The 21,382-nt window shown below is 46.2% G+C and overlaps 1 protein-coding gene across 1 annotated transcript; it reads left to right on the forward strand.

Annotated features, from left to right (window-relative positions):
• The first annotated feature begins 3,113 nt into the window (after positions 1 to 3,113).
• Positions 3,114 to 5,886, forward strand: LOC127301768 (gamma-tubulin complex component 3). The gene is made up of 2 exons (XM_051332036.2): positions 3,114 to 5,412; positions 5,504 to 5,886. Exons 1-2 carry the CDS (start codon positions 3,188 to 3,190, stop codon positions 5,757 to 5,759), a joined length of 2,481 nt encoding a protein of 826 aa, XP_051187996.1. The 5' UTR covers positions 3,114 to 3,187; the 3' UTR covers positions 5,760 to 5,886.
• Positions 5,887 to 21,382: the final 15,496 nt, after the last annotated feature.

Below are 21,382 nucleotides of genomic sequence, written 5' to 3' on the forward strand. Positions count from 1 at the left end.
GGAAGAGAGGCATCACAAAGAGAAAGAGGCAACCGCAAAGAGCTTTGTTGATCTTCAAATGAGAGCTCTTGAGGTGGAAGAGACCCTTGCCAAGTCTAATTTCATCGAGGCCGAGGCCAAGGCAAGGCTCATGGATGCCGATGCCAAGTCCAAGGTGTTGGATGCCGAAGCCAAGATCATGGTCGAGGAGAACCGGATCATGCTTACTGACTTGGCCACCATCACCGATCCCGTGCAAAGGGCTTGGATGAAGAAGAGGCACAAGATGATCCTTGCTCGCGAAGATTAAAGGTTGCCACTTTTTGGATATATTGTAATATATTGTCTAACTTTTCACATTCCGGAGACACTTGCCACTAGTTGGCGCTACCTGGAGGGCAAATCAACATATCGTGCTTGTCAATTTGCTATATATTTGTGTTAAAATTTAAAATGGAGTTTGCCAACTGGCCCTAGGCAAAGCCAGCGCAGACCGAATGGGTCGAGCTGCTGGACGCTCTGTCCGGACATGCTAGACAACGCGATGCATCCAGTTCACGGGCCGACCCAAATGGATAAAACCGGACCGTTTGGGTCGCCGGTTTGGGTCGACCCGCTGGAGATTCCTTAACAGATCAAGATACAGTGGTAATGCTGTCCCATGGTGACATACTTAGATACTAGTACGTTCCTGTCGTGGACCATACTGGACGCGTTTGGTAGCTTGGCCTCGCCTTGGCTCGCATCAGGGCAACCATATTTGACCCGTTTGGTTACTTGGCCTCACCCGCGTTGTTGCAGGAACCGATTCTCAAAGCACCCTCAGGCCAGGCCCTGGAGGAACGCCCGGATCGGTCGTTTCTAGCGAGCCACCCCCGTTTTTGCAGAACTCGAGAACGCCACGTTCTTGCAGAGCCACCGCGGGAGATGGCGCGAGCTGGCGCGGGATGATGAAATCTCGGCGGGATGAATTCAGTCACAGCGCTTGAAATTTCTCCACCGTATATAGGGGTGGCTCTCTCACTGCCAAATCCAAATCTCAATTTCCCCCCATTTCAAGCTCATCCACCCTTCCCGATCTAGCGACATGGCCGACTCTTCCTCACCCGCACGATCGGCGAGGCTTGCGGCGGCGACGGTGGCTGTGGCGGTGGCTACTAGCAGCGGATGGTTGTCTTCTTACTCTGCTTCGATGACTTGGGTTGTGGTAAGTTTCTGCAAACCCTAGATTTAGATCTAGATCTTTTGGGTACACATGGGGGTCTGAACGAATCCATTCTAGGCCATTCCTTCGTCGCCGATCGAGGTTGTCGAGGTTGTCCAGGTTGCATCTGACTCTACCACGGGGACGGTTGTCGCCGTTGCATCTAACTCTTCCACTGGGACGGTGGTGCTGCCTGCATCTTCGCCAGGGTCCCCTGCTTCCCCGACGTCGGTGCTGCGTGTGGCTCCTCTAACTATAAGGCCGCTTTTTTTTCTCGTTTTTCATTGATGTGGTAGTGCTTAATGATGTGGATGTGGTAGTGGTAGTTCATTGATGTGCTACTGCTTAAGGATGTGAATGTGGTAGTGGTAGTTCATTAGTCTGGTAGTGTTTGTCATGTAGGCGATCATACCATTGGGTTCCCCTGATATTTCCGCTCCTACCGTCAATGCTGAGCAATGTCCGATTTCAAGCAAACTAGCCATGGTTTGTAAACCTGAGCTTTCAGAGTTTGTGCTCAACCGGTTAGTTCAGCTCGTCCGTAGCGGCGTCTGTTTTAACATGGGATTCAAAGAGCAACAGATGAAGAAGGTAGCTGCTGATGTTCTTGCATTCACTGGCATACATGTGACCACTCTTCAGCTATACAACCACATCAGAAACTGGAGGACCAAGTGGAGCATCATACTGAAGATGAAAACCGATCACATTCTGGACTGGAGCAAAGATGGTTGCTGCTTCTATGCTGCTTAGGAAGATACATGTAGTAATCCTAATTGAGTTCCTTCATAGATCTGTATGTGAATATCGTCCGCACTAACAATTGTTCCTTGTGGACTGCAGCGCAACCCGAGGCATCGTTAGTACGTCGGTATCCCTGCTTAGTGCTTCTACATCCTTGGTCATGATCTGATGATTTTGGGAGGTGGTCTCGTATTCCTCCATTAGCTAGGACTTGCTTGAATCTGATCCCCGGTATGTAACATTGAACTTGTTTGAGGTGGTGTATACTAACCCCTCGTGTGATGAACTTGTGATGCATCGCCCAGTAAATACTTGCTTTGTATTACCAATACCTTTTGATGAACTAAATCTGCTGAATTGTGTTGTTATTCAGTTAGCAGTACTGGGATAACCTCACCACTCTAAGAGAAGGGGTTACCACAACACGCTCCTATCTACAAGACTGCAACCAAACAGGGTGTGGGTTGCACGAGCAGGGAAGAAAGTAGTATGTGCAGGCACCCAAACAATGGAGCCTGGCTTTCCTCTCCGGCGCAGAAAAGACCGCCCATGCTACTAAACTACCCACGTTTCATGGCTCATAAGGGCATGTACAAAGGAAGCAGTCACATGTAGTCGCTTCAGTTCAACCAGATCAGCACAAGCATGCAAGGCCACCGCTCGGTTTCCATCTGCCCAACGCACTGGTAGCTTTCTGATGTAAGCATAATGCACACGCTGGCCCACGGCCATCCAATCTCCTTCCTGAGTTTTACTTTTCTCCTTCTGCTTTTCCCATCTCCTCATTCTTTTCTCCTTTCTTTACTTGAGGATCATGCCTCCTCTGCAAGCAGCTACTTTCACAACCGAACCACAATTCAGCCTACACCGTAGCATCCGATCCTAGTTGGACCTGTGGGGAATCAAGTTAGGGCATATGATTGGCCATGCCCTAACCCGTTCGCGATGAGCAAGTGAGCCCATCTCAATAGGGCAGTAAGACACGAAATGGATGCAGGTGACCAAACGACCCCCAGTGCAACTCCATTTCCAAACTCTCAGCCCCACTTGCAGAGACACATCACAAGACCTTCTACACTCCTGATCTGATTTTCAAAATGATTCATCGCCGCGCCCAGAATATTGAAATTCCCCGAAACGCATATCCAACACACAAAAATTACAAAACAAAGCAACCACCCCCCGCAAAATTCCCAAACCCCCCACCCCAACTCTCAGCCGCTCTCGGCTGGAACCCTAGCGCGCACCCACTTCCCCCCAATGGAGGACCACCAGACCCAGGATCTCGTCAAGGAGCTCGTCCTCCGCCTCGTCTCCGCCGAATCCGGCGGCGGCGCACGCGACGCCGGCGGCGCGCTGCGGTTCGCGCACCGCCTCCTCTCGAGCCGCCTCGCCCCGGCCGTCCTCCCCGACGAGCACGCGCTCGCCGAGTCCATCAAGCGCCGCCTCGCCGCCTCCGGCCGCCCCGACGACGCGCTCGCCTTCGCCGACCTCCACTCCAAGCTCTCCGCCCGATCCCGCCCCGCCTCGCTCTGGCCGCTCCTCTACCTGCTCGACTCGCTCTCCTCCCACCGCCGCGGGGCCGCCGCCTCCTCCTGCCTCCCCAACCTCCCCACCGCCGCGCCGCCCACGACATCAGCAGGGAAGCCAGCCTCGCGGGTGCCCGGCACGCCGCTCGGCGGCGTGCTGCTGGTCTCCAAAGATCCGGACAACATCCGCGAGATCGCGCTGCGGGAGTACACCGAGCTGGTGCTCGACGAGACGGAGGTGTCCGAGGCCGCGCTGGTGCGCGACGTGCTCTACGCCTGCCAGGGCATCGACGGCCGCTACGTCCGCTACGACAAGGCCAGCGACACCTACGACCTGCCTGACGCCGTCCGCGTGCCGCGCTCCACCCGCACCCTCGTGCGCAAGCTCTGCGAGGTCGGCTGGCTGTTCCGCAAGGTGCGAGGCTTCATTTCCGACAATGTCAGCCGCTTGCCCTCTAATTCCGCCACCGAGGTCGGCACTGTTGCTCAGGCCTTCTGCTCAGCTCTACAGGAGGAACTGTCCGATTACTACAAGCTACTTGCGGTTCTAGAGTCATACTCATTAAATCCGATTCCAACACCTGGATCTGACTCTGGCGTCTCAGGCAACTACCTCTCCCTGCGGCGTCTTGTTGTGTGGCTTGCTGAGCCTGCAGTCAGGATGCGCTTGATGGCTGTCTTGGTGGATGGATGCCGTGGTCTGAGAGGCGGCGGAATGGCTGGCGCGATCCATGGGCACGCGCAGCATGGGGATCCCATGGTTCAAGATTTTATGGGCCGCTTGCTGCGCCGAGTGTGCTCGCCACTGTTTGAGATGGTCCGGAGCTGGGTGCTTGAAGGGGAGCTGGAGGATGTATTCGGCGAGTTCTTCATCGTTGGGCAGCCGGTGAAGGCTGAGTCTCTGTGGCGGGAGGGCTACCTTATTCAGTCTGACATGCTACCAACTTTCATTTCGCCGGTGCTTGCACAAAGGATTCTCAGAACAGGCAAGTCAATCAACTTCCTTAGAGTCTGCTGTGATGACAATGGTTGGGCTGAGGCCGCCACTGAGGCTGCAGCCTATGTTGGCACCACAACCAGTCGAGGCGGGCTTGGTTATGGGCAGATTGATGCTCTGGAGGCACTGGTGGTAGAAGCAGCCAAGAGGATTGACCAACGTTTGATGGATGTGATCCATAAGCGATATCGGTTTAAAGACCATTGTCTCGCTATCAAGAGATATTTGCTTCTCGGGCAGGGTGATTTTGTTCAGTATCTGATGGATGTTGTTGGTCCAGAGTTGTCAGAACCTGCTAATAGAATTAGCTCCTTCCACCTCGCTGGCTTGCTGGAGACTGCAATACGTGCATCTGACGCGCAATATGATGACCGTGACATCTTGGACCGCATAAAAGTGAAGATGATGGATCATGGAGATGGTGATCGTGGCTGGGATGTCTTCTCCTTGGAGTATGATGCCAGGGTCCCTCTGGATACAGTGTTCACAGCTTCAGTCATGAAGATGTACCTCAAGATATTCAACTTCCTATGGAAGCTTAAGCGCGTTGACCATTCCTTGACTGGAGTCTGGAAGACCATGAAGCCTAATTGCATCGTTTCGTCTCCATTTTACAAGGAAGGAACAAGCATCAGGGCTCAGTTTGTTTCAGTTCTTCGGAAATGCCAAGTTCTGTTTAATGAAATGAACCATTTTGTGACCAACTTCCAGTACTATATTATGTTTGAGGTCCTGGAGATTTCCTGGGCTCGTTTCTCAGAAGAAATGGATGCAGCAAAAGATTTAGACGATCTTCTCATGGGACATGACAAGTACCTCACCTCAATTGTGGAGAAGTCTCTCCTTGGTGAGCGATCCCTGGGAATTTTGAGAAATCTTTTTGCACTGTTTGATATCATATTACAGTTCCGCAGCCATGCTGATAGGTGGTTTGAGAGGATATATGAGTTGCAACTAAGGTTAGATTATTGCAGAAATAGCTAATGCATTTCCTTCAAAAATCCTATCACATCTACTGTTCAATTTACTGAGCTTTTCTTCTTAATGCAGGGGAAAGGGTAAATCAAAAACAAAATCCAAGGAAACAGGTTCATGGTTGGATGGAGGCAGAAAAGCCATGATTCAACTTGCTGGGGAACTTTTTCGGAAAATGGGAGAAGACTTGGATAGCATCGCAAAAGATTATACAGCTTCTCTTGATTCATTTATCTCCCAGTTGCCCCTCCAGCAGCATGTTGATTTAAAATTCCTTCTCTTCCGTTTAGACTTCACTGAGTACTACAGCCGTGTTTCGTCCAGCAAATGAGTGTGTGTTCCTAATGTGGAAGTAGGAGTTAGATTTTCCTTTTGGTTGGGATTTGTGAGGGCATTCTTTTGTACACCTTAGCCCCAGTGTTTGATGTTTTGTTAATTGAAAGGCATTGGCTCATTAATGTTTCGTGGGTTTCCTCTTGAAGGTAATTAAAACTGGGGTTAATGTGAATATTCTCAAGTTAAGCATGATTGTCAGTATGAAAATTTTCATTTATTACCATGTCGCTGTTCTGGTGCAGATGCTTTATTCACCCATGCCATGAAGTTGAAGGCTGCATTACAAGAAATGTTAGTGTACAGAGTTGATGTAAGTTTACTTTGATTTGACATTTGTTTTGGGTGAATTGGTACACATTTCATGTATCTGCTTTTGTGTTTTTTTATTTTTTTGAGTTAGATTGCATGGGGATTTATCCTTATCAGCTTGTATGCTTTAGTTAAAGGAGAATGAAACTCTAATTCTACTAGTTGCTGTTTGCTGGTTATAAAAAATCACTTGTCCTAATTTTCAGCTAGCTGAAATTTGATTTCACTGTCACTCTTATTTTTGAACATTGATTCTCACGGCACAGCGTGCATCTCAGCATCGTGTGTGGTGTGTACTGTGTGTGTAAAAGACCTTTTGCATCTGGGCTTCTGTTGGGTTTCGGGTGCCAACTTCAGATTGTGTTTTTGTGTTGGCCCTGTTTAGTTTATAGCTGCATGTCTTATTTTCCACCGGATTACATGGGAGAGAAACAGTATGAACTGTTTGAGAGAGAGAGAGAGATGGCGAAGGGGGTATGTTCCTCTCGCCGTGCGCTGCCATTTTGGCCCAGACATAGCGTGGGCATTTGGGCTTTGTGGTGGTGGAGTATGTCGATTTTGATTTTGCTTCAGCCGGCGTAGTGAGGATTTCTACTGTTCCCTGGCGTGCAGCAAGGTGTTTTCTGTTTCCGGTAAGCTGTGTGATTAGTTAGGCTTGGATTCTCGTGGCCTGGCATCAGGCCTCAGGAAAAATGGTGCCTCCATGCAGCCTGAGTTGGTCAGGCTAGCCTGGTACATGAGTGTTTGGTTGCTACCCTGGCCCGAGTTTTGTTGTTCAGCACTTAAAGAATCTTTACAAAGTAGACTATACTACTATTCACTTGAGATTCGTTCCCAGGCAGCTGCAGTAGCATGCCTGGCGTAGGAAATAGGGGGCCTGAGGCCAGGCTAATCATCCTGCTTGTGTCAAGCCTTTCATTTTCTTCTTTAACAAAAACTGGGCCAGGAACGCTCAGGCCAGGCATTCATTTATTTTCCAAGGACACAAACCAAACAAGTATGAGGCAGATTCCAGGGAATGTCTAGGCCAGGCGTGAAGTGCGCAGGACACCAACCAAACACCCCCTTAATCTGTGTGGTTCAGCTTCTCTGCATGTGTCCCTGTGTTCTATTTTCTTTTACAACCTTGAGATTGATCTCAAAGAGTAATCTATGTAATGTGTAGCACTACTCTTGTGACAGATCAGGTTCTGCCGCTACTATTTTCAGGCATTTCTGTTTGTGTATATAAGCCTGCAAAAGATTCCTTCAATTTTTAGTTTATTTGGCAGCCGCCATGAACATTTCTGTTTGTGTATACTGATAAGCCTGCAAAAGATTTCTTCAATTTTTAGTTTATTCGGTAGCCGCCATGAAATTGAATCATGGATTTCTGAAACATTCAGAGATTCAATTGTAGATAATGGGAACTCAGAAGAACAAAGCGTCGTTAAGCCAGCAGTTTCTTTTCACCATAACCATTAGCCTAAACCATCCTCTGTTTTCCGTGGCCCCGGAGATTTATTGGTCTGGCCGTGTAGGACATTTTACCGGAGTACTGGACAGTTGATGGTTTCAGTTCTTTTGTTCTATGTAGCAGTCCTATCAAGCTTTTACGGAAAAATAGCTTTGGTTGATAATGTTTAAGAGTAGTTTTTGTCTCTAGTAATGATTTCATACCTGTTAATGCCATGTGTGCTTAATGCGTCATGCAGTTTGTCTACTTAGTACATGTTTATCCAATTTCCCATCCTGTGGTTCATTTATATAGCGATGGATGGATGTTTGTTAGATTAGTACTGTTGCCGAATATCTGAAATGATATAGTGTTTCACCCATGTAGATGTGAACATCTGCATTCTGCAAATGTACAATACCTGCTTCTTTACTTGCAGCAAGCTTCGATGTGATACATATCAAATGCAGGAGACAAGCAGCCCAATATAGTGTGACATCAATCAACCTTTATTGGTGTCTTTCTGTCGACTTCACTGCCAAAGGAGTTGTAGTTACTGTGGATTATTGAGTGTGGTACTGGCCTTTGTTGTACCTGTGTATCCACCTATTATTTTAGGATTTAGACAACTAATCTGTGATGTGTTCTATGACGTGGAACAGTGTCTCCTTTTTTTTTTTGGATAATTGGTGAATTCCTGCAATTTCATGTGTGTGCATTTTCAGGCACGGTGTTGGTCTTTATGAATTCAGTGTATGTGCATGTGTGTCATTTTATTCATCCTGACTTGTATTTTCTTTAGTGTTATTTACATAGGTGTCTATATGCTTTTTTTTTGCGTGAGAATTTTTGGTATATATAGAGGGGTGATGACATGTCCATCAAGTCATTTTTGTGAGGGACTTTTTTCACACAGAATTACATTAGCGCAGAGAGTATAGTTTACACTTGCACCAAAACTGGGTGTGATCAGTGGCTGTCTTAAACCGAAAATAATGCATGGACTTAGTTTCTTAGTTTCTCATCTTAATTTACTTAGTATCTCAGCCATTCTTCATTTTCTTCTTTTGCTTATTTACTCTGTATTATAGAGTTTATCATATCAGTTATTCAGTAATGCATTCTCAGTTTTTCAAGATAATTTTCATTTTCTATTTCTTTCATCTCCTTTAATTTTCCCCAGCCATACTTCTTTCATCAATCTTTTATTTTCTTTGTTATTCATTTTCTCCTTTTTTATTTCTTTCATCTCCTTTATTTTCCCCATCCATTCTTCATTTCTTCTTTCACCAATCTTTCATTTTCTTTGTTATTCATTTCTCCTTTTCTATTTCTTTCATCTCGTTTATTTTCCTCAGCCATTCTTTATTTCCTATTTCCTCATTCCTTATTTTCCCAGTCCTTATTTCTCTCTCGCTCATTTTGTTTCTTCCTTTTTCTTCATTCCTACTTCTGTCTGCCATTCTCTCTCTTTTAGCTCTTTATATTTTTTCATGCTCTCATTTTTTTCTACATTCCCACTTCTCTGCTTCCTTCTCCCTCTCTCTTAGTTCATCACATTTCAGTTTATTATTGATTTCTTCTTAGTTTTGACTTGTTCAGTCCCTCCTTTTTCAGTTTCTTCATTTATCTCTTTCTTCTGTCCTTATCATAGCTCCTTTTTTCTGCCTTTAGTGTGTCGTATTTCAGCTAATCCACATTTAGTTTGTTCAGTCCTTATCATAGCTCCTGTTTCTTCAGTAATTTTTGTATCAGTATGTCCCTCGGTTTAGTTCTCAGGTCCCCAAAGGCAGGAAAACATATTCGGTAAGTCCCACTTCACCTCATCTCATTCTCTCAGTCTTTCCTCCCCTCAGTCTCTCAGTTTAATTTGCTCAGTCATCTCTACCTCAGTTCATGTTTGCTCAATCTCATTTTTCATTTCTTCAGTTGTCTCTCAGTTCATATTTGCTCAGTCCCATTTTTTTCATTTCTTCAGTTTAATTTGCTTAGTCTGTCAGTCTGTCAGTTTATATCTAGTTATTTCCTCAGTCTTAAGTTGCTCATTCTTATATTCCTCCGTGTTCACTCTTTGATTCTCTTAGTCTTCTCATAATGTTAGTTATTCTCCATGTTCCTCAGTTATATCATTTTACCAGTTAATTATTTAATCATTATGTAAGTTTCATAATTGGATTAGTGTTAATTTCCACGGTCCTAGTCCATTTAGTTCTTCAGTTTATTCAAAGAATAACCATGTAAGTCGTCTAGCCTCCCTTCTTGAATTATAGCTTAGCCTATCTGTTAATTCTGAATAATCATTCCGTTATTGCGTAGCCTCTTACAGATTTGTAGTACTGTTAATTATGTATTATCTAGTTATTTCCTTAGTCTTTTCCATCAGATTGGCCTGTAGTGTTTACAACTCATAGGATAGTTTTATAGTCATTGGATCATATTACCTTAGATATCCACTATTCTTGTTTTCCTCTGTTTTTAGTTTTCTTTTCTCTCTTTGGTTCGGTTCTTAGATTCTCACTCCCTCTTTCATTAGTATTCCATATATCATTTCCTTAGTTTCGTTTGCTCAGTCTATCATCTTCATTTACTTAGTATCTAAGTTAGCCATGCCAGAAAACGTGTTTTAGTTATCATTATATCACCACCTTCTTTCATATTTTGTCTGTAAGTTCCTTTTTTTTTTGATCTTGGTTCCTATCCAGAAACCAACGTAGATAATGATGTTTTGATTTTTATTCAGTAAGTACGCACCCTTGTTCAATCATTAACCTGCTTCAAATTTTCATTTCTTCAACATGTGCTTTAGTTTTGGTTGACACATTTATGTTAAGTCATATTTAACTGAATTTATGTAGTACTCCCTCCAATCCATAGTAAGTGTCGGGGGGTTTAATTCATATTTGAGCTAATTTGAACTAAAACCCTGACAGTTATTATGGATCGGGGGAGTTCAAGGTGAGATTGGTGCAGGCGATAATGGTTTTTTGGTGCGGGTTATGATATGGGTTTGATTGGTCCGGGCTGAAATGGTTCCAACAGAAAATTGGACTTCTGTGGTCTGGGCTTAGCAGAAAAGCGGACCGGCAAGGTGCGGTTTGGGCTCGGAAAAAAACAGGAATGGGGATAGGAATTGGCTGAACCCGTGGGTTCAACCCGTGGAAGTCGTCGGGGGCCATATGACTTCACGCGACTATGCCCTCGTCACCGGATTCCCATGCCACCTCTGTTTCTCCCCATGGCCATGGCAGCCGCACATCAAGCCTAGGGTCCACAGGCCCCACTTCTACTGCCGCTGCCCTGAATAGCTACTGCCGACTGCCGTCGCCCTGAACCACCACCCAGCGACGCACACCCTCGCCCTCTCGTTCCCCGATGCACTAGGGTTTCTTGCACCGCCGCCGCCGGCCTGCCTGCACTACCACCACAGCCGCCTCCCAGCAACGCTGGCGGCTTTCTTGTTCCCATGGCCGCTGCCCTGCCTGCACTGGCGATGCCGCTGCCCTGCACCGCCACCGCAGGCCACCTGTGCTGCTGATTGTTGCATACTGTAAGTTTAATTTGAAATCTGGTGTATCTTGTATGCAAGATTGGCTCACCAAAACAACCGTTGATTATTGTCTTGTTTATTCTTCTCACATGTTCGATATCTTGATGATTGTATATATGTTGTATGCAAGATTGTTACCTTACTGTAGTTGAGGCAGAAGGAATTCTCACTTCGTTCATGTCGTTTTTTCTTATTTACCTTATAGTAGTGGTACAATTATATTGTACTGAATACCAGTATATTTCTTGTCAAACTAAAACTTGCCTGGCTGCTTCATTGTTGGCTAAACCAAACAAAAACAAAAAATTCTTCAGTGTAAAGAAGTAGGCTGTTCTCTGTGTCATTACTATTTGTAAAGATGCTTATACTGTTACTTCTTGAAAAAAGCTTCTTCCACTTGAGCATGTTATATTTGCAGTACATGGTTACCTTCTATACATGGTTGTTTGTCATGCATCAACAATCAACAGTGCTTTATTTCACTTTCCAGAGATGGTTGGCTAGCTAGCTACTGCCATAATCACTTATTCTATGATTTTTTGGGGAGAGAAGCTTATGACATTCAAGCAAGACCACGTAGGACTCCAATGCAAGAGTTGGGGCTGGTGGATTCCCGTTTTGGCGGTTCCAAGGATCCTCGATAAAACTCCTTTCTATAGTCTAGTCTATAGACGGCGAAAAAGTTTGGATGTTTGTGAACCGTCAATCTCATACATGGTTGTTTGCCACTTGAGTTAGCAGTTCATATTATCATGCTACTGTAGCTGCATATTTGATTTGATTGTTAGCTCTAGTTTGATTTTTTTTTATGTTCTGTAATTATATGATGCATGGAGATCTCTAGGAAAAATTAGTATGTTTTTTTCTCGTTGAAAAGTTGTGCTGTATGAAGAAATGATATCTAAGTGTGGCATGGTCAAGTTAATCCTGAACTTGCGATATATTCTGAGTGTTGTGGCATTACGATTTATTCTGTATTTATAATTTTTTAAGGTTTTCTAAATGGCAAAGTAGGACTTTGTTGAAGAGATCTATGGGACTTGGGTGTTTATAAGCCAGTGTATTTTCATTTTTTGCCCACACTAGCAGTACCAGCTAGCATACACCAGAGTAGCATTACCATAGCCTGGCTGGTTACCTTGATGTGCTTGCTTTGCTGCTCTGTTGTCTCTGCAGGCAACTCAGGACTTGACCTCTCTCAAGAGTATGGCTAGGGAGAAGAAGTTGGCGTCTAAGTCATCCATCACTGTTAAGAATCTAATCGTCTATGACATCCATGATGTGGCTCCTAGATTAGCCAACTGATGTCGCCAGCGCTCTTGGCTGTACGTCTGCACCGGCCTCCTTAGAACTTTATTGTAGACATGCTTTTACAATTTAATGTATAGAAATGTTTTAGAAAAAATATTTTTATTTTTTCATGCCTACATAAATTGTAATGCATGAGAAAATGCTCTCCGAGAAGAGTCTATATAGTAGACAGTAGTATGTGGCCATCGGCTTTGGTTGCTTATTTTCCATCCTTACACCTACAGACTTGCTTAATACAGTTTTGGGTGTCCCCATGATTTCTGGCCTGGGCTGAAAACGTTTTCAAACCGCAAAACTGAAACAGGTTGGAGCATTTTGGGGTCTGATGTGTCGCGGGGTGGTGCGGGTTGGGCTGCCAGAGATTAATTAGGGTGTGGTTTGGTGTTGGAGTGACGTCATTCTGTTTGTGGACAGGTGTGGGTGTGGTGCGGTTCCTGCCCCATTCTCACCTTGAGGGGGAGTATGTCTTTTTGCAATAACCTGCACTAGTGATGGATGAAGAGGACAAGAACAAGGATGGCCGGATTTTTTATCGGCTCTGGATTGGTAGAGTTCACACTTAAAATGAACTCAAGTTAGTGCTCAATATGCTAATTCTGTTTCACGTGTATGGAGCTTTTCTGTTTTTGTCATTTGATGTGCACGAGTTAACAAAATACTACAGTTGGGGGGCTTACCTGTTTAGTGTTTACATAAGCTGGGACAGTGTCTAAGTTCAGATATGAAGCTACTGGGTTAATTCAGTACCAGCTTTGAGTCATCAACAAGTGTGGTTGTGTTTTTTTTGGGTCATTAAGATGTTAAATTGGATGTAATTGCGCTAGCATGTAGTTTTTCATCAGAGCCAAAATTTGGAAGGGCTTTTATTTGTGAATTCCTTGGTGGAAGCAGGTAAACAAACACCTTTAAGGTGTGGTGAAAGATATTGAAGTCTAATGTTCCTGAAGTTTTTGTCTATCACTCTATCAGGTTGGAGGACATGGGCAATGTCTGCGTTTGGAGGCGTGTGCCAGAATTAAAAAGAGCCGAATGGAGAGACAAACGAAGAATGAAGATGAAGATGCTAGTGCCACTGAACTGATGGACAGGGCCAGGTGAAAATGGGCAACCAGTTTTCGGGTCTGCAATCAAACCGGACAGACCCGAAACCTGGGTTGATTCATTTTCGACGGAGGTGTTATGGACACGCAGAAAACTGACTTAAGGCCAAATGAGAAATCATCTAGGTGATGATCACACTGTCCCTGTCCAAACTATCTTAGGGTTTCCCTTGCTACTTTATACAAAGAGTAAGTTGTTGGTTACGAATGCCGGGACATTATGATTTCCTTCAGGTATAGAAATCTTGAGCAATGTCTTGCGCCCCATGCTTACAAACTTTGTCATACTAGTGATTATGATGTGCTCAACTATTTTAACATTTAAGATCTTCTAATACGTAGTAGGTACAATCTGCTAATGTTGTTGCTGCCATTCAGATTCAAGGTTCCTGCATGTTTTGACAAATATTTCATGCTAGGTACGCTGGTGCGCCTAGGCAGTAATGGAGTTTGGCTGGAGTGATCATGCAGATGGGTTTGCCGGAACAGCTAGACGCTGGCGTACTGGTCCACTCTGTCTTGGGGCGTGTCATGGTGGCTTTGCTTTTCCTTGCTGTTCTCCCACGCCGCTGCTGTCTGACGCGCGCACCGGCGTCCTCAATTGTCGTTCCGCGGGGAGGCTAATTGCCCTAGGCGGAGACAAGGGACAAGGGCGGCGGCGACGGCAGCGGCAGCGGCAACGTGCGCGTAGAGTTGCCAGATACACCATGAGAGAGGGGAGCAGGTTCCCCGGAACGATGCGAATCTCCGCCTTGCTCGCACGTCCAGACCATAGCCCTCGAGGCTCGAGCAGCTTGGGTCTTCGTCCTCTAGCCTGGATCTGGAGAGAAGGCGGAGGTCCATAGAGGAGATGAGGGTGACAGGACGAGACGAAAGTGGACGGGGAGCGGGCCTCGGTGGGCTAGATGGGCCTCAACCGAGTATTTCGGAGAGGCTTTTTTCGTCGTCCGGCACCCGGGATGCGAAAATCCAGGGGGCTAAATCGCTGCTCAGATTAGTAGTACCACACCGGAAGTTTACATTGAGCGCGACCGCTTTATTAGCTCGGATCCTCCCAATTTCTTCGCCAGCACGGGGATGATGCACGGCTGTCAGCTGTGAAAGATGCCTAAGAGCACAAAAAAATGAGGCCACAGAGCCCATCCTGTGACCCAGCACACACACTAGTGCGCACGGGAAGAAAAAAAAGAGCCCCGCATCAAAAGAGTGCGGGGACAAAAATATACAGTGAAAAGAACCCTATGAGGACACAGTCGTAAAAAAAGCGCAACTGCATCCCTCGTGCCGGCATGCGCCTGGCTTTTTGTTTCAAAATTCTTTTACTTGTAGTTTCTTCATTCTAGTTAGTTAATGCCAGTAGTTGACATGCTCTCAAATTGAGTTCGGCTACCAAATGTTTTTTTACAATTACCAAAAAATTGATATATCGATTGTGATTATGCTTTCATACCCTTATCTAGGAGTTTGGCTACCAAATCAGTAGTACAAGTTACTAATGTAATTCCTTCATTTTATTTTATACCGATTTCTAACCTCAAGTGTCTTGTTGTGATCCATCTTCACTGTGGCAACACGAATTGAAGTTCTTCTGCAGGAGCCTGTACAAGTGATTGATGATGAAGCACTTGAACGATCTGTGCTTTCTGCCGCTCGCCGTCAAGATCGTCCTTCCGATCACGATGGTCACCCTGTTCCTTCGTACACGGTCCATCATTGTCGCCTCCCTGGCGCCACCGGCGACGTTGTTGAGCGTGGTGACAATGGACTCCGAACCCGTCGCCCTCCATGTCCTGCTTGCCCATGTAGCCCTACTTCACCACATAGCTATACACCCCTGCTTGTCCTGCTTTCCCAATTTCTACGAGTCTAGACACAAGCCCTTTTAAAATCCCACTATTAGCGACTCTCTTACTCATAACTGCCAAAACATCTACAACTAGGTCAAATAGCAGAGGAGAAAGTAGATCTCCTCGCCTTAGTCCTTGATGCGTGCAGAAATAAGGTCCAATATCATCATTCACTCTAACTGCCACTTTTCCTCTGTTTATAGTGTTCATGAGCAAGTCATTCAAGCCAAGCGAGAACCATTTCATCTCAAGGATTTGTAAAAGGAAAGTCCAATTTACCTTATCAAAGGTTTTTCAAAATCAGTTTTGAAAAGAACGCCTGGATATCTTTTTATATGCATCTCATTTAAAATTTCATGCATTAACGCCACACTCTCTAAAATATATCTCCCTTTAAGAAAATTAGTTTGCGAGATTTTAATCATTCTCCAAATAATCTTGACTAATTTACTAATAAGAACTTTTGTGAAAATTTGAAGATCACATCCAAAAGACATATGGGTCTATACTTTTAGATGCAGTCAACGTCTTTCCCCTTAGGTATAAGAGTGACCACACCATAACTATAATTGAATCTTGCAATGTCCAAATCTGAGAATTTATCAAATAGAGTTTTGATATCTTTTTCAACCAGCTCCCAAATTATTTTGGTAAAATTCTACATTGAAGCCATCCAGGTCTACTGCTTCAATTTTTTTTCCTTCACCGCCCGTTTGCTTTATGATGGTGATATTTTGAACTAATGTCTCCTTTTAATTCACGTTTCTTCGTCCTCTAAATCCATTTAAGTTCTTCATCTCTGATTAGCAATCTCAGTTGATGCTGCAGCTGGATTTGAGTTACTCTATTTTGAGCAGTCAACCCATCCAGCTCATCATCTGTTTGAGTTGACTAAGATTTTTTTAACAATCAACCTACAAAAGTTTAACTGAAATTTAGTCTTGCATGTATTCCAAATCATAATTATTGATCGCATGTCCATTGATACTACTTCGATGTGTTACCTGTATTACACTGAAAGTATGCAAAGTGTTTATAATACTCCCTCCATAGGGTTTTTTGGGCTCTTAGTGAAATTAAGAAAATACATAATAATTAATAGCCATTGTGCCTCTTGAAATTTCTCCCACCAATGTATCTTCGCCACCTAAAACTAAAACTAAATTGCCCCATGCATAACTAACGAGAAATAAGGGATTTTAACTTAGGATATCATTTTTCTCTACCAGCGGTTGCCTTGATTCTGAGACAACTCATTAGGAACACCCAATAAACCGGTTTAGAAAAAAACTTGTTTTGCTCAAGCGACCAAACATAATGGCAATGGAAAGCCAGCTCCCCGGCCCGGCCACACGACCGGAAATTTCTATGTTGCAACCTTAAGGCATCTCTAACGGGGTGACGCATTTCGAACGTCCAAATTTTTCGCGAGTGTCTGTTTGCGTCGCCTGGCGGACACGAAAATAACCTTGAGACGCAAATTATCTGTTTGCGTCGGGAGCACCCCAGCGGTCCGACGCATTTGGAGACCCCAATGTTTTGTTTTCAGAACTTCTTCTTCTTTTTCTTCTTTCAAGAACCCAACCAGATGCATGGCACCTGCCCATGAATCTTTGAAACAGCATGGAGAACAAACGTGAAAACAAGTTGTAGTGATCATACCATGCTTTCTCGAATCGAACAAGTTCAAATATATTTAACATACAAACTAAAAAAACAAACGCGAAAACAAACACATTTTAAACTAATTCTTGGCCTTCTTATAAGAAGGCCCCGCCTCGTCGTCCTCACGGACGCGCCTCCTGCTTGTCACCTCCTCCTCCGAAGAGGTACTGCCGGTCGACGCGTCCGACGAGCTTGAATTCTAGTCCGACGACTGGTCATTGGGTCTTCCTCGTCGTCGGTGAATGGACGACGAGCCTCCGCCTGCGCCCGCGCCCTCGCCCGGGCCCTTGCCTCCTTCCTTGCCGCCGCCGCGTCGTCTGCCGCCTCCAGCGCCTCCAGCCGTGCCCACTTTGCGTCGGAGTCCTCCTCCTCCTCCTGGCCGTCGAGGCCAACGGCGCCCCCTCCTCCTCGCCCTCCGCCGGTGGGGAGCTAGGGTTGCTCGACATCGCGGCCCTATCCCACCAATGCCACCATCCCGACGGCTTCCCCGCGCTGTCGGTGTCCAATGACAATGACATGTTGCTCATGGTGGCTAGCCGGTGTTGGAGAAGAAGAATAATGGCAGCCGGTTGGACGTGAATTACAACAGGCACATGGGTTATATTTAGCGGGGATTAATGGCGGCGCGTATAACAAAGAGGCATGCGGTTGCTCTTCCACGGCGGTTCGGCGCTCTATTCAGGCGGTTGGCAGGTTGATCGGCGCGGTTGCCACTCCGGCGGTTGACCTCCCTGACAGTTGCTCAACTTTAATTCGCGCCGATCGAGCCAGGGTCGCTGCCAGACGGGCCTATGGGGGAAGCGAGCGGACGCTCGGCACGACCGCGTATCGTCCACGGAGACGCAAACATGCCGCATATTTGCATCGCGTTTGCGTCTCTGCGGACGCCCCGGACACGATGCGTCGCCCCACTGGAGCTGGGTGCAGGCACATTTCTGGTCCACGCGATGCAAACGGGAAACAACTTATGCGTATATGGGTGTAAACATTGGAAAGATATTTTATCTTCGTTAGAGAATGTTTTATTACACAAAAAGTTTAAACATTACATTCGACCTCTGCTTAACTAGGAGATTAATACAATATTCGATCCATAGTTCAATTTGTCTCTTAATTCTACCATCCTACTTTCAAGAATTTTAATCTCGAGTCATGGATTTCTACTGAATCTGTCTCCTTTTGAGGACTTTGTCTAAGAGATGTTAAACTTTTCCTAACAGTTTGCTCTGGGTGAAAGCTCCAGATCTGCTCGGATCCGGCGGCAACAACACCAGTGGGCGCCGATTCCTTCCTGAAGACACTATCTTGGAGACCATGGTTTGTCTCTCCGTTGACTGTGGTGTTGGCGTTAGCAGTGAAGCTTTCGGGAAGCGAATTCTGTGACGGTGGTGTACGAGTCTTGGTGTGATGCAGCGTATGTTGGTGACCGGCTCAGGCTCAAGGGAGAGCTCTGGCCCGAAGACAACATCTCTTGTTAGTCCAGGGACATGGGTTCCCTCTGAAGACAAAAATCGAAGGCGGGACGACAATGCTCTACCGTCCATCGGGTAGTTATCCTTCGAAGTTTCTAGCTCTCTATTTGGCACTCCACATTGACGCGGTTTACTTCCGATGCCTAGTTTACTTTCTAGTTCTATCTTTGGGGCGTGTGTTGGGTGTTGTTCTAACCTCGATGAGCACTCTTGTATCCTCCTCCAATGTGGTGTTATTAATTTAACGTCGGGCCTCGACGCAATGTTTAAAAAAAGTTTAAAAATCCGTTCCATTAATATACATTTTTTTTAATTTCTAAACCTCCACACCTAAGCCACCCTGATCCTTGGGCCCACAAATGATGTTTCACCGAGAAAGTCTACACTTTTTCTTATGTCCAGTGGAGGAAAGAGAACTCCACACCTAAACCACCCTGGTCCTTTGAGAGAAAAAATGTTAATGTGAAAAAGTCTAATATTTTTCTTACCTCTATAGGATATCAAAGAACGAAAACAACATAACCTTATTAATACCAAGTTTATGAGAATAAACTATGTGAATAATAAGCTTTTGAGGACTAGTGCTGGTGATTTGAGGATTCACGTCGATGATGTACTTGCTTGGTGTTTTGGGCTTCATAGCATCGGCATGCGAGTGGGAGCGTCAACACAGGAGAAGTTCAATGTCTACCTTCCAGGGTGAAAATCCAAGATCTAATCTTAGCTGATTGTGTCCGGTAATAACCTTGTTGAAAACATTCAAGTGTTGTCCTGGTGGTGTTTCTGCCACTCCTATAAAGACTGAAACACTATAGCGAGACTTTTCCTTTTTTTTAAACTTCTTTTTCCGGCTGTGTGCATCCATACTACCATTAGGGCATGACGTTGTTGCAAAGATTGAATGTAATTGGTATCTTCGTAATATTAATATATTCATTTAATCAACAAATGAGAATAAACCAAGTGAATAAGCTTTTACGGGGAATGAAGTCCTTGGCCTACTGAAACGGTTCGCCCTCCTCACGTCGCCCCCTCCTGGCGATCGAGGAGGAGAAACCCTAGCCCCGCGCTGCCGCCGCTCCCCTCCCGTCTCCCCCTCCTCGTCGCCCCCAGAGACGCTGCCGAGCTTCTCTCGCGTCGCTGGTGAAGGGGGCGGTGGGGATCTGAGCTCTCTCCCCCACGCGGTGTGTAGGTGGAGGATCTCCGCGCCGAGATCGTCTTGACCGAGGCGGAGGCGCTGTGGATTCCTCTTGCTCCGACGGCTAGCGGCCTCAGGTAAGAGAGGCTTCTGCGGGTTTCTTCCCCGATGCGGGCTCGAGAAGCTAGGGAAGCGACCTTGGGCTGGTGGGCGGCGCCGACTCTCCGGCGGGGTGGCGCTCGTGTGGTTGCTGGCCGCCGTTCTTGGCTGCGTGGGCAACAGCTCGGTGGCAGGTGCTGGTCTGGCGTGCTGATCTCTTCGGCGTCGCGCTCGCCATATCTGAAGGTCATCCTTCTGCTGCCAGATCCATGGTCGCGCATGGTCGCCGAAGCTCGGCTGGGTGCGTCATGGGGCTGGGGCCTCCGGGAGAAATCCCTGGCCAGTGGCCACGACGGTGGTGACGCCCGCGGGCATCACTCCCTCGCTGGAGGCGCCGTCGAGGTTGTTCCCCTTCCTCCTATCAATCCCTTCTGCCCGGGTGAAAACCCCATTCCCCTCAGAATGGGCGGCGTCTACGCCTCTGGCGTGGTGTCCTTCTTGAAGGCGCCATTTTGGGTAAAGGGGGCAGTGTTGTGTTGGTCCATCTCAGTTGGAGGCAGTGGCGTGTTTCATCTGCAGCGTTCTTCTTCAGTTCTCCGGCGAGGGCGCCTTTCCTTTGAGCAGCTGTTCCTTCGTGGCACCGTCAGCTTGCGTCAGGCCGGGCGAGTTCTCATGTCCGGCGGTCGAGTTGGTCTCGTGGTGTTCTTGGCTGTTCTTGGTGGCCAACCCTGGCCTCTACTCTTTGGTCTCACTGTCCCTGACATCCGTTCGAGCTCTAGGGTGAGCGACTCCGGCCAACGCTACGGCGCCCTTCGATTGAGGGCGAGGGAGCAAGGGCTTCCTTCGGGTTCGGAGACGGACCATGGGCTTTGGCCATTTGATGTACGTGCATGAAGGATTTCTCCTCGACGACGATCCCCTTCCGAGTGTCAACGGTTGCCGCTTCAAGTGTAGGGCTTTGCCTTGGTGGCTGAGGACTCCGACGATCAAGCTATGTGTTGTGTTTTCGGTGTGTGCTTGTGTGTGTTGGTGTCTTGTAAGCTGTTCTCTCAGCATCCTGTAAAACTGTGTCGTTCGTGGCTTTATTAATTTAAAGCTAGGCTAAGGCCTTACGTTTTTTTTTTTAAATAAGCTTTTGCGGAGCTATGCTGATTTTTTGAGTCGTTAGAAACGATATAGATAATTGCACACCAAGTCTATTATCCACTTTATCCATGTCAAGTTGATCAATAGGACGCTAGTCTGGTTGCCATTTCTCTTTGACCTGCGTGATACAAAAAAATATAGAAGTCATTGTTTGATAGTGATACCACATCTTTCCCATCGATAGCTTGATAGTGGGGTTTCGCAACGCGCTTAATCTAGATTGTATTAAATACAGTCTTTTGATTGGGAAGTGCATGGTGAAATGGAAAACTCAAATGTTTTGCGCAATTTGGCTGACCTGCTCTCAGCTCTCGGTGGTCATCATCTGGGGTGGGGAGAATGAGCATCCACATAATTATAATCAGCAAAGTGGCAAATGGATGTTAATCAAAACTTTCGTGTCAAGTTCTTAGACTCCCATCCCATGTCAGTATGTCACCAACGCGTGGAAAGCGATCCAACAGGAGGGAGAAGGAGTCAGCTGGAGCTGAGGACGACAAAGAAACAGAGAAACGCGGTCGAGCCAGTACAACAATCACTAAACTGACC

Source organism: Lolium perenne, chromosome 5, assembly GCF_019359855.2.
Source record: "Lolium perenne isolate Kyuss_39 chromosome 5, Kyuss_2.0, whole genome shotgun sequence".
NCBI lineage: Eukaryota > Viridiplantae > Streptophyta > Magnoliopsida > Poales > Poaceae > Lolium > Lolium perenne.

What these genes read in the sequence shown, in the direction of transcription:
- LOC127301768 (XM_051332036.2), top strand. Translation starts at nt 3,188, where the DNA reads ATGGAGGACCACCAGACCCAGGATCTCGTCAAGGAGCTCGTCCTCCGC. An exon ending in ATATATGAGTTGCAACTAAG is followed by an intron (nt 5,413 to 5,503) that starts GTTAGATTATTG and finishes TTCTTAATGCAG; the next exon opens with GGGAAAGGGTAAATCAAAAA.